This window comes from Euprymna scolopes, chromosome 3 (assembly GCF_053919585.1).
Source record: "Euprymna scolopes isolate OS-2025 chromosome 3, ASM5391958v1, whole genome shotgun sequence".
Classification (NCBI taxonomy): Eukaryota; Metazoa; Mollusca; class Cephalopoda; order Sepiida; family Sepiolidae; genus Euprymna; species Euprymna scolopes.
Genome location: NC_136484.1, coordinates 167,940,198 through 167,953,894, shown reverse-complemented (window position 1 = coordinate 167,953,894; position 13,697 = coordinate 167,940,198). Strand labels below are relative to the sequence as shown.

Here is a 13,697-nt window from a genome sequence, read left to right as displayed (position 1 = left end):
CTATTACATTAAATAGTGTTTTCCTTTGTTGTTTTTAAACAGCAAATACTTGAATCATATGTTTTATACATATTAAATCCATTTTTTAAATCCAATATATTTTTTAAATCCAATATTTTAAATTCATCAGAAGTTTTTACACAAAAACGGAAAGCCGCATTGCTAAATGCACACGTTTCTATTACATTAAATAGTGTTTCCTTTTGTTGTTTTTTTAACAACAAATACTTGAATCATATGTTTTACACATATTACATCCATTTTTTAACACATTTAATATTTTAAATTTTTCAGAAGTTGTTACACAAAGCTGTAACAAATTATTTTACATTCTTTGTAGAACTTTACTAATATGTCACACAACCAAATAAAAAGTAAAAAACCCAAAATCAACGACGAAACCAATGTGGATCAGCAACAAGCTGGTCCCTCTGGCATGCCACAACTTACTGAAACTGAACAACAAAGACGAACTCGACTGATTCGTTCTAGAGAAACGTATAAACTTCAAAGAGCTTCTGAAACAAGTGAACAAAGAGAAATTCGCTTGAAAAAACAAAGGGAAAAAGATTATAGATATCGAAATTTAGAAACGCCGCAGCGAAGAGAATACCGACTGAGCATGCAAAGAATGCGAACACAAGAGACAAGAAATAATGAAACAACAGAGAGGAGAGAAGAGAGACTGAACAGGCAGAGAATTAGAGCTGAGCAAAGACGAGCTAGCGAGACAGCACAACAAAGAGAAGAGAGACTGAGTAGCCAAAGAATAAGAGATGAACGAAACCGAGGTGACGAGAATGTTGTGGAAATAAACAACATACTTGCTTTGCGAAATAGTCAATATAATTTACAGCGCAGAGCAAACTTACAGGGAAATGTTGGAAATTTGAATAAGCTATGTTCTCATTGTAAAGCAAAACTTTTTGTTGGAGAAACTGCACATTTTTGTTGCATGAATGGCAAGGTTAGATTGCCAAAGTTGCACAAGTTGCCACATGAACTCTATTATTTGTATGCTGATCAAGGTGAAGAAGCTCGCCACTTCAGAAGACACCTGAGACAATATAATAGCCTGTTTCAAATGACATCTTTTGGTTGCAAAGAAATCAAGCCACAACACGGATGGAATCCATCTATAGTTATTCAAGGGCAGATTCATCACTATATTGGATCATTATTACCTGAGCCAGACAATCAAGCTCAGTTTATTCAGATATACTTTCTTGACAAAGAATATAGTATTGATGTTCGGATGAATATGTACCCGAACATTGAGTTACGTCGGAATATCATAGAAAATATTGAGTATATTCTAAGACGTGCTAATATCTATGTGACTGCATTTCAACAAACTAAGGACATGATATACAACATACCTAATGCAGTTATTGTTATAGATCCTACGAGGAAACCGATTAATGAGTATGAAAGGCGATACAATAATCAGATTTTTAATGAAGTAGGAATTATTATTCAAAATAACAATGAACAGCAAACAACATCACGCCACATAATATTGAGAGAAAAAGGTGGTCAGCTTCAAACAATATCGGAATATCATCGATCATATGATCCACTACAGTATGTACTGTTTTTCCCTGATGGTGAGGATGGCTGGCATCCCGAGATGACAATGACAAATAACCGGAAATTAACTGCTATGCGTTATTATGCCTACCGCATTATGATCCGTGATGATGAATTTAACCCAATATTAAGAGGTGGGAGATTGTTTCAGCAGTATGTTGTGGATATGGCAGGAAAAATTGAAGTAGATCGTTTGAACTACATTAGATTGAATCAATCCTCTCTTAGATCTACAACATACAGAGGTTTTGTCGATGCGTTACATGATAATGATGATCTTAGTAACATAGGCAGAAAAGTTATTTTGTCATCAACATTTGTTGGTGGTCCACGATATATGATGGAAAGATGTCAAGATGCTATGATGTATGTTAGAAAATATGGGACTGCAACTTACTTCATCACAATGACATGCAATCCAAATTGGCCTGAGATTAAGGATAATCTCATTGAGAACCAATTTCCTCACGATCGACCAGACATAATTGCAAGAATTTTTGATTTAAAAAGAAAACTTTTCATTAAATATTTAACAGGAACACAAGGTCTGTTGGGTAATTGTATTGCCTACGTTATAAGTGTTGAATACCAGAAAAGAGGTTTACCACACCTACATTGCCTGCTATGGATGGAAGAAGAATCTAAACCCAGACCCCAGAATTATGATGATTTTGTTCAAGCTGAAATACCAAATAAAGTCGAACATCCAGAAGAACATGAATTGGTATTGACGCATATGATACATGGACCAAACTGCAACAGTACATCTCTGTGCTGGAAAAATGGGAGCTGTTCAAAGAGGTACCCAAAACCATATAGTGATGAAACAAGATGTGGATATGATTCCTACCCTATTTATAGGCGAAGGTCACCAGAAATGGGAGGTCATCAAGGCTATAAAGAAGGTAGAAATGAACCTATAACTTCCAAATGGGTTGTACCTTACAACATGACTCTCTTGAAGTTATTTAATTGTCACTTAAATGTAGAAATATGCACTTCTGTAAAATCCATTAAATATGTAATTAAATATACATTAAAGGGAAGCGATCAGGCAGTTTTCAGTGTAAGCAAAGACGAAATTAAGCAATACTTGACAGGAAGATATATTGGACCATCAGAAGCAGTTTCGATGATACTGGGATTTCCAATTCATGTTAGAGAACCTGCAGTTGTTCGTCTTCAGATACATCTCCCTGATCAACATATGATCTATATTCAAAGGACAAGCAACAGAGACCTTAATAGAAATGCTTCTTGCACAACTCTAACAGAGTTTTTCAATATTTGCCAGAATGATGAATTTGCCAGAACACTCTATTACTCGGATGTCCCAAAATACTATGTGTGGCAAAAATAAGAAATGGCAAAGAAGAAAAATGGGTAGAAGAATAGTTGACCACCCAGGAGTTTTTGAAGCAAATATTCTTGGTCGTATGTACACAGTCTCACCAAATAGTGGTGAATTGTACTTTTTGCGGCTACTACTTCACCATGTAAAAGGACCTAATTCTTTTGAATCTCTGCGAACTGTAGCAGGTCATATATGTCCATTATTTAAAACTGCTTGCAAAGAAAGAGGATTACTGCTTCATGACAACCACTGGATACAAACAATGGAGGATGCAGATAAAACGAGAATGCCAAGAGCGATAAGGGATCTGTTCATTGTGATACTTTTAAACACAGAATGTTCAAATCCTCTTGAGTTGTGGGAAAGATTTTCCAACTCCATGGCAATGGATTACTACAATGCAATGCAAATCCAAGTCAACAATCAGAACATGGTCAATAAAAATGCCATCAACAACACGTTGAGGTACATAAATGATAAACTTTGTGCTGCTGACAAATCACTGCAAGATTTTGGATTGCCTTTGCCTCAGAATTTACCTAATTCACATAAATAGAGCCATAATGGATGAGCAAAGTTACAATATAGCAGAGCAAATGACATATGTAAAGACACATCAACATTTATTAAATGACGAACAATCGATCATCTACAACTTTATATGCAGTTGCTTAAACACAGACTCTTCTTCATTGATTTTCATCGATGCTCCAGGAGGCACAGGAAAGACCTTCTTAATAAAACTTCTTCTTTCAAAAGTAAGGAGCTTAGGACAAATTGCACTGGCTGTAGCATCATCAGGTATTGCTGCAACATTGATGCCTGGTGGTCGCACTGCTCATTCCAGATTCAAGCTTTCTCTCAATGTAAGAGAAAATGATGTTTGTAATTTTGATAAACAATCAGAAACAGCCAACTTGATAAGGGCAGCAAAACTTATTATTTGGGACGAATGTCCAATGATAAGAAGGGAGAGTTTAGAGACGTTCGATAGGACTCTCAAGGATATATGTGGAAACAATGAAACATTCGGAGGGATATTGACGGTGTGCAGTGGTGACTTCAGGCAACTACTACCAGTCATAAAAAGAGGAAATGATGCTGACATTTACAATGCTTGCATCAAAGAGTCGTTTTTGTGGCGTAAATTTAAGAAATTTTATTTAAAACAAAACATGAGAGTTCAAGATGATGATGATGAATACTCTAAATTTATTATAAAGATTGGTGAAGACAAACTTGAAAAAAATGAAAATGGTGAGATTGAACTGCCTGAAGATTTGATAATCCGTGCAGATAATGTTGACCAATGCATTGAATACATTTATCCTTCGTTTGACAATCTAGAAATGTTTGCGGAAAATTGCATATTAGTACCATTTAATGATACAGTTAGAGCAATAAATCATAATTGTATTGAAAAATTTCCTGGACAAGTCAAAGAATATTTGTCATTTAATTCTGTTCTTGAAGGAACAGAAGCTACACATTACCCAACAGAATTTCTTGATTCGATAGAGTTATCAGGATTACCTCCACATAAACTTGAACTCAAGAAAGGAGCTCCAATCATATGTATGAGGAATATTGATCCACCACGCTTATGTAATGGTACAAGACTAATAATAGAGGAGCTGTATAATAATTTGATTGTTGCTAAAATTATTGCATCACAGTTTGAAGGAGAAATCGTTTTAATTCCAAGATTGAAAATGGTCTTATCTGAAGGTGACAATATTCCGTTTGCCAGAGTCCAGTTTCCTATACAATTAGCATTTGCTATGACTATTCATAAGTCTCAAGGACAGACCTTACATAAAGTTTTAGTTTATCTAGACAAACCTGTCTTTCAACATGGTCAACTATATGTTGCACTCAGTAGAGTTAAGCGAAAGGAAAACATAAAAGTTTTTTTAAAACACTCAAATTGTACAAAAAATGTTGTAAATAGAAAAGTATTGTCTTAGTTTTAGTGACCTTATTATTAGCATATGAATACAATATTTATTTTCTGTACAATAAGTGCTTAAGCACCCGTGCTTTTCAGCGATACATATTCAATAAAATAAATTGATTAATATAATTAATCTGGATATAAGAGAGTTAGAACCTGATAAGAAGTCTCAATTAAGCAAAAGGATAACAAAAGTTTTCTTTAAAAAAAATTAATTGTACAAAAAATGTAAATAGAAAAGAATTGTCTTAATTTTATTGACCTTATTATTAACATACAAAGTAAATATTTTACACAATGGGTACTGAATGTTTGCTTAAATTAAATGAAAAAAGTTACATTTTATTTTCATTTTCTATTTAAAAAGCCATTATTAACATGTGGAGAGTGTTTTTTTTATTATTCTGTACTTTCAACTAACAATTTCATTTAAAAGATGATATATCAAAATTTGAATTTAACTATAATAAGGATTATGATACCTGTTCAGTGCATAAGTATGACCAACCACTTATAATTCAGTAACTGTAATTTAAAAAAAAATAACAATTATAATAAACAAAACGACTCATAGAAATCTATCTATATTCTTTTTTCATTTTAATATACTTTCATAGAAATGCTTCTGTTATGTAAAAAAAAACTATTTTCTTTATGCCACAAGTGTCACGCTCATACATGAATTCCATAGCTAATATAACGTACTGACCCAACGGGTCACGGGTGGTCTAGTATATATATAAAGTTCAGGAAGTGGAAATATAAATATTAAAATCAATATCTACAGAACAACTTATTCATTTTCAAAATGGCTACAAGAAATATAGAAATAATTACATAGATTATCATTTTGGTTGTATTTTATGACTTTTCTCTTTTTACCACTTTTTCTTTTCAGCTTCACACTCCATTTTGGGCTCCTACAAAAGTAACCATTAATGGGAAAGAAATGGAATTCCCGCTTCCTTCCGGAAATCCGGATGCAAAATACAACTTTAGGAACAGTCCTGGTCTTTCTTATGAAGCAGAATGTGTGCGAAAATGCATTCAGAAAGGTCAGTCCTTATTTTTTTTTTATTGATCAGTTATTTTCTGACATCTTCTTTATGATTGCTTCACACAAGTTTAGCTACTGGTCATTCTATAATAAAAACAATGTGTATTTTGGATTTTACTTGTGCGAATGGGAATTTAATTAACTTTCTTGGATTTACATTTTTGGATTTTACCGTCAGACTAATCCATTCACGTGAAATCACCTTTTTCTTCACCATATTCCCTATGCTTCACTTTTTGTTATCAACTAAGATCTTTGACTTACTTGCAGTTTCATTAAATACTTTTGTATGCAAAATCCGATCCCGTATTTTGCTAATTCCTACCCTCTGATGGGAAGGAAAGCATTTCTTCGAAACTCGGTGAATTAAGGACTATCCACTTATTAAGTGTTTCCTTTTCAGATTAAATATGTTTTTAACTCTTTTTCAAGGTGTTTTTTAACATGCTTTATTAACTATTATATAGTTATTATCTATATCTAATATATATATATATATATATATATATATATATATATATATATATATAAAATGAAAATTACAATTGAATTTACCAAAATGATCCAAGATGGTAAAATTAAAGTAAATTATAAATATTAAAGAATTAATATTTATAAAATTATCTCAGCCAGATATAAAAGCTCGATAAAACCAAATAGGAAATAGAGCTTATAATATGAGCAAACAGTTAATAAAATATGTTAAAAAACACTTTGAAATGAGTTAAAAACATATTTAATCTAAAAAGGAAACACTAGATAAATGGATTGTCCTTAATCCGTGGAGTTTCGAAGAAATACTTTCCTTCTCATCAGAGGGTAGGAATTAGCAAAATGCGGGATCGGATTTTTCATGCAGAAGTATTTGATGAAACAACAAGTAAGTCAAAGATCTTACTTGAAAACAAAATAAGTTAAGCAGAGGGAATATGGTAAAGAAAAAGGTGATTACACACGAATGGATAGTCTGGTAGAAGATAAAAAATCCAGTGACGGTAAAATCCAAATGTAAAACTTTAAGAAAGTTAAAAGAATTTCCATTTGTACAAGTAAAATCCAAGGAAATCCCGTAATTGGAAGAAGATTGTCCATAATAATCCAAAGGCAGAAATTCATGGAATAATTCACAAAAATGTGTACAAGGAAAAAAAGAAAAGATTCCAATAATAAGAAAAATAAGATGTGCTTTTCACTCTACTTCCGAGATATAAATATAAATAATAAAGATCTGGGAAGAGAAAAAAGAGAAAAAAAAATAATGATAAAGTTAAATATAAAATAAAGGGAAACAAATGCCAAAATGACCCAGACAGGAAATGTTAAAGGCGCGAAAAAATATATAGGGCAAAATAATATAGGTCAACTGAAATTTTTGTGTTTTTCTCGAAATTGTATATGTTGGATCCATAATCGCGAGCGCTTTCGACAGAAGTACTTCTATCATCCTCAGGCATATTGTAGAAATAAATGTAGAAATTGTTTTTTAATTTACTTATATATATATATATATATATATATATATATATATATATATATATATATATATATATATATATATATAATTATTTTTTTGCTGTAATAATTAATATATATATATATATATAATTATTTTTTTGCTATAATAATTAACATATATAAATATATATATATATATATATATATAATTATTTTTTGCTATAATAATTAACATTATATATATATATATATATATATATATATATATATATATATATATATATTTCCTAGTCACGTGGTAATTTGTTACACGTTAAGTGGGCGGACTTTTTTCTTTTTTTTTTTTACATATATTAAACACATTTATATATACAAACACATATATACATTATCAACAACTAACACATTGTGTCGAAGATTGACTCTCCACCTCTCTGACTGTAGCTCCATATCACAACATTTGAAGGGACATGGCTGCCAACATTCGGAATTCTGAAGAATTATGGTAGAAAATACAAGAGTATTGCAGAGTGAGAGAAATGTAAATAGGCTAAGAATACTCGAAGCGTTGTACATTAAAACAAAGAAGCCTCAAATAAATAATATTAATTATGAGTGCAACCGGGACATTTTGAAATGTTTGGGATAAATGTTTGATAATGTATATATGTGTGTTTGTATATATAAATGTGTTTAATATATGTAAAAAAAAAAAAACAAACAAAAAAAAAAGTCCGCCCGCTTAACTTGTAACAAATTACCACGTGACTAGGAAAAAAAATATATATAAATAAATTAAAAAACAATCCCTACATTTATTTCTACAATATGCCTGAGGATGATAGAAGTACTTCTGTTGAAAGCGCTCGCGATTATGGATCCAACATATATATATATATATATATATATATATATATATATATATATATATATATATATATATACACACACACACACACACACATTTTAAAGACACTGCAAGTATAAAATATCAAAGACATTTAAAAGGCCAATTTCGGTACTGACAATTTATTTAAAACATTTTTTGAAAAAATGGAAAATAATTCCAGATGTTTCTGTTGTAATCCAACTTTCCTCATTAAATTAAACATCTTTGTTTCCTTTTCCTCATTGTCAGTTGTTAACAACAAATCCCGGCAACTGACGATATTAGTTCTCTTATTGATGGTATTAATGCCTGTTCCAACTGTAGTTCATGGTGGTGTTGCATGTATGTTATTAATAGATTTATATTTTCACATTTTAAAGACACAGGAAGTATGAAAATCTTTAAGACATTTAAAAATCCAATTTCAGTGCTAAAAATTTATTTCATTTTTTTTTTTTCAAAAAGGAAAAATAAATCTAGATATTTTGGCTGTAATCCAAATTTCCTCAGTGAATTATATTTCCCCCCCCCCTTCCTGATTGTCGGTTGAGTGTTTTGTTTATTGCTGGCATTCACTGTTAACTACCAACAATGAGGAAAAAGTGGGGAAAAGCTCAATTCACTGAAAAAAGTCGTTTTACAACTGAAATAAATTAATTTATTTTCCTTTCTTTTTTTTTTTTTTAAATAAAGTTCGGCACCAAAACTGGCTTTTTAAATGTCTTATATATACACATTAGCAGGGAGATCCAATGTTGCCCGGGATTGAATGAGGTTTCACATTACCATGTTTTTATTATTATCGTAATTAGTGAAATCGACCATTTTCCAATCAAATCGATTGATTGTCTTCGGTAGATAATCCTTCCACAGTGCATTGGGAGGAAGCTTCATATGCCTCCTCGCAGTGACTTAGTCCACAATACATTGTATTCCACATTGCACTGTAAAGAACCTACTGTTGATTTTATTAAAAAAATTTAATATACACTGGCTTGAATTAAAGTTTAAAATACAAAAATCAAGTATCATTGTGAAATTGTGCGTTAAACGAAGACATTCGTTTCAAATGCACACCTGTCATATTCAAGAACCAACTATTGATTCTATATGTCACACCTTCTGGCTTTTGTGGTAATAAAACTTCTCAAATGCACTTGTGATGTTAGGCTGTGTAAGGTGTTAACTTTGGTTAAAATCGCCTGTTTGTTCTTTCATTGAATTATTTCGATTAGCGATACTTATCAAGGACATTCCGATATAAAACCTATCTGAGAACACTGCTAGACACATAAAATACATTCGTGTGAAAATTAGTAGTTGGATGACTACAACCGTTGTTGAGAAGAAGTAGGTATATTGCAGTCAAACTTTGCTGTGATTTGCTTGTTCTAATAGACTTTCTTGTATGTGGCACATTGGTCCATGTGGCAGGGTACTTGCTTTGCATGCAAGTGACTGTGGTTTTCAATCCTCAGTTCGAATATGTCCAACTGATGAGTCTAAATGAGGGCGAAACTTGGATTTCTGGTCTGGCGTTCATGGCTTGTGTGTGCTGGAACATAGTTTGATTATGGAAATAATTAAATATATAGGTAACGTTTGTTCTGAACAGAGTGCATTCTGTACAAGAGTTTCAAATGCAATGGAATGTGTGATAAAATTCTTAAAATGGTTTTTAAATATAAATGCATACATCTATGGGCATCTATTACCTTTCATGTACAATTATTTATCTTGATGAAATTTTTTTTGATTTTAGGAAATTTGGAATGTCCATTGTATCCACACTCGGAATCGATAAAAATAATAAAAATCATGGATGATGTTCGTCGACAGCTTGGTGTTAAATACGATGCGGATGACATTTAACTGGAATAAAAGACATTACGGAAAAAATAGGCAGATACATCTGACACGTCCTCTCTCTCTCTCTCTCTCTCTCTCTCTCTCTCTCTCTCTCTCGCTCTCTCTCTCTTTCTCTCTCGCTCTCTCCCTCTCCCTCTCTCTAAAATAATCTTATATGTTCGGATTGAAAGCAACTACAACTTTTGTATCGATTAAGCACTTTTCAGATTAAAAGAAAAGGTTCTTGTCCAGAATCCTCCCTATATTAAAAAATAAATAAATAAATAAAATCTGGATGATGTACATAGCCGCAATGAAACAAAATGCCATATTCTAAAACTCAAAAATCAAAATTCATCTAGTAATTTTATTTTTATAAAGAAAATCATTTTAAAGTGATTAATGGGAATTTGTAGCCATTACAAGATAAACCTTGTAAGTTTGAATTATGATGAGTTATTTCCCTTATTGTATTTATTAACTTTTTTTTTTTCAAAATTGCAGACAATACAGCCATTCTTCAGTTACTTATAAAATTTTATTCTCTAATTTAAAAATACAAGTATCTGATCAATTTACGTAATTTTTAGAATATCATATTTTCATTTCATCACATGTAAATCGATGATACACGTTTTTCTTAATACTTATGTTTTTAACATGGGGCAATTCTCTGGACAAGAACCAAAAAACATTTTGCGAAAAAAAAAAACATTGATGAATTTACAGAACTTTTTGGTTTGGATTTATGTAAAATGATCTCAATTTAAATTTTCTCGTGTTTAGCCGAAATAAATTTGTTATCCAATCGATATAGAAACATGAAGTGTCTTTTGTTTTTTAGTTGTACCCACCCGACATACACAGGAGTTTTTTTTACTCAGTTTGTTTTTCTTTCTTGGCTTTACATAAAAAAAAATATATATATACTATGACATACATCTACTTACACGTAAAAGGCACTGTGTGTGTGTGTTCGTTCCCTATAGACTCCAAAACGGCTGGGCTGATTTTTTTTATTAAATTTCACACAAATGTACTTTATGTATCTGGAAGTGTTCTTAGATAAATTTTGTAACTGGAATACCTTTGATAAGTATCGAAAATTGATAATATTCCATTAAAGAAAGAACAGTCCAATTTTGACCAAAGATAACATTTTTTTATACAGCCTAACCACAAGTGTATTTGAAAAGTTTTTTTACCACACAAGCAGAAGCGTTGGGTGTATAAAATCAACAGGGGTATGTTCGACATAAATTTTTCTGTTTAGAGCACAATCGAACCATGATACTTGAGTTTTGCATTTTAAACTTTAAATCAAGTGCAAAAATACTTTGATAAAATCAATAGTATGTTCTCTACAGTGCAATGTAGACTACAATGTATTGTGGATTAAGTCACTGTGGGGAAGCATGTAAAGCTACTTCCGGGTACACCATGATGGGTTTCCAATTAGGGCAGGAAATCAATCGATTTGATGGACAAATTGGTAATTTCACTAATTTCGACGACAATAAAAGTCTTAGAAGTGTAGAACATTCGTTGATCCACATTCACTCATGGGCAACGTCGGGTCTATCTGCTAGTAGTAGTTGTGCAAATGGTTTATCTGGCAAGAAAGGCTTTGAAAAAGAAAACAAAATTAAATACAATTTCTGTGAATATGTATTATTTGATTTGTTCCGACACATGGTTGTGATTTTTATAAAGTTTCAGCAAATGTAATCTCTGACCTTCTTCAGGTGTATTTTGACAATGGCTTTTATTGGTGAATAATGAAATGAATGCTTTTGTTCATTTTTTTCAATAAACAATAATCATTACAATTGCTAAATCAAGAGATAGCGTGGCATGTTAGTAAAAATGAGGAAGCTGAGAACTGTATCAAACAAAATTAGAAAATGAACAAATGGATCAAAGGTTTAGTAAATAAGGGTTGCTTGGTGTGTGCGGCACGACAACAGAGAGATATTAAAGATGTCAATCATGCTCGCCACTCAGCCCTCTTCTATTTTCTGTTGCTTTTTTTTTTATCTCTTATATACATGTCAATCGACATTCCTAGAAATGTAAATATTATTTTCCTTTTCTATGTTGCATTACAGAATTCATAACTCCTGACCTGGAATGTAAACAGGTCTTTGTTTTTATGATAATTACAATTCCGGTCATTTTTATGGGACACAAGAATGTAAATGAAAATCCATCTGGAATGTGCATATGTGCACAACTTTGATTTCAAATGGATGTCACCACGTCTTCATACCCAACAAGTGGACCAAAAAGGTTGAGTGAATAAGGATGTGTATCTAGTGGCAAAGAGAGGAGCAAGAAGAGCAAAATACAAGAAAGAGGCTGAAAAAGTCAAATGGTCAAAAGAATGAAGCAACGGATGGCAAGGAGTGAATTTGCTTAGAATTTTGTGTTTAACAGTATACATGCATTAACACCAAAAGACTCTAACTAGGCCTGGTTAACAGAATATACATTTCTTAATTGTTTGCTTTTAACAAACTTTAAGAAAACAAAGGTGATATGCAAATTACATCATACATATAATTAAGTCTTGAATGCAGTTGAATAAAGAGGTAAGAAAATTGTGTAACCTTACAGTGGCTTCATGGAGCATTTGCCCATACAGGGCGATCTCCATACAGTTCGTCGTATTCAGTCTAATGAGCAACTACTAGAAGGATCAGGAACTTTTGTGATTTCATAAAATTAGCATATAGGTATTGTATTCTCATAAGATTTGGGATACTCCCATTATATCAAGAGAAGGCTCGATCCCTTTTTCTAAGTGACACAACTCTGGCCCAAAAAGCTCTGTGCTCTCAAAAATAAATTTGAAGGGAGATAACTTTGTTGTCCCTACATTGGTTAGCAATAATGATAATAATAATCTAGCGAAACATGAATTTATTTAGAATGAACAAATTATTATTTGGCACATAATTCTGATAAGCAAGATTAAATTAACAAATTAAAATATGCATGTGTTGTTCTTGAAAATATGTAATGTACTTCTGCTAATCTGTAATTCTGGTAAGCGAGAATGAATCAACCCATGAAAAAGTATACAAGAAAAAAAATGGAATGAAGGAGCATTCCATGTTGTGCTTGAAAATATGTAATAGACAAATAAAATATAAAATGATAATGGTGCTACGAAAGTATGTGTCTTATGAAAAGTAATCCCGGCATATGTAGATATCAGTGTGAGAATAAAAACTTTTTGCATGTTTATCTCCTATGTAAGAAGTTAGGCACAAGGTTAAGCGGAGTTTTGAACGGTCCAATGCACTCTGGCCTATAAAAATATTGCCTGAGCAGCCCTATCAGCATTCCCTATTAATATGGGCACCTAAGGTAAGTGGTAAGGCAAGGTAAACTAATCTTTTCTCAGCAAGAAGGTAAAGCCTGGGAGAACTGACTAAACAGAATAATACCTCAGCCCAACAGCAACAAACTATTATATTTTTATCAGATTAGACAGATTAAGAATGTATGTCTAACTGGTACGAACAATACCTCATGATGAAACTAA

General features: G+C 31.9%; 1 protein-coding gene across 2 annotated transcripts in view; it reads left to right on the top strand.

Moving 5' to 3' along the window:
* LOC145260297 (trans-1,2-dihydrobenzene-1,2-diol dehydrogenase-like) overlaps positions 1-10,973 on the top strand; it is a 53,450-nt gene extending 42,477 nt beyond the window's left edge. For both annotated transcript variants that reach the window (XM_080118154.1, XM_080118164.1), the window contains exons 7-8: positions 5,797-5,953; positions 10,062-10,973. In XM_080118154.1, coding sequence (XP_079974280.1) covers positions 5,797-5,953; positions 10,062-10,171 — 267 coding nt within the window. In that variant the 3' untranslated portion in view covers positions 10,172-10,973. The remainder of the gene's footprint in view (positions 1-5,796; positions 5,954-10,061) is intronic.
* The last annotated feature ends 2,724 nt before the right edge of the window (positions 10,974-13,697 follow it).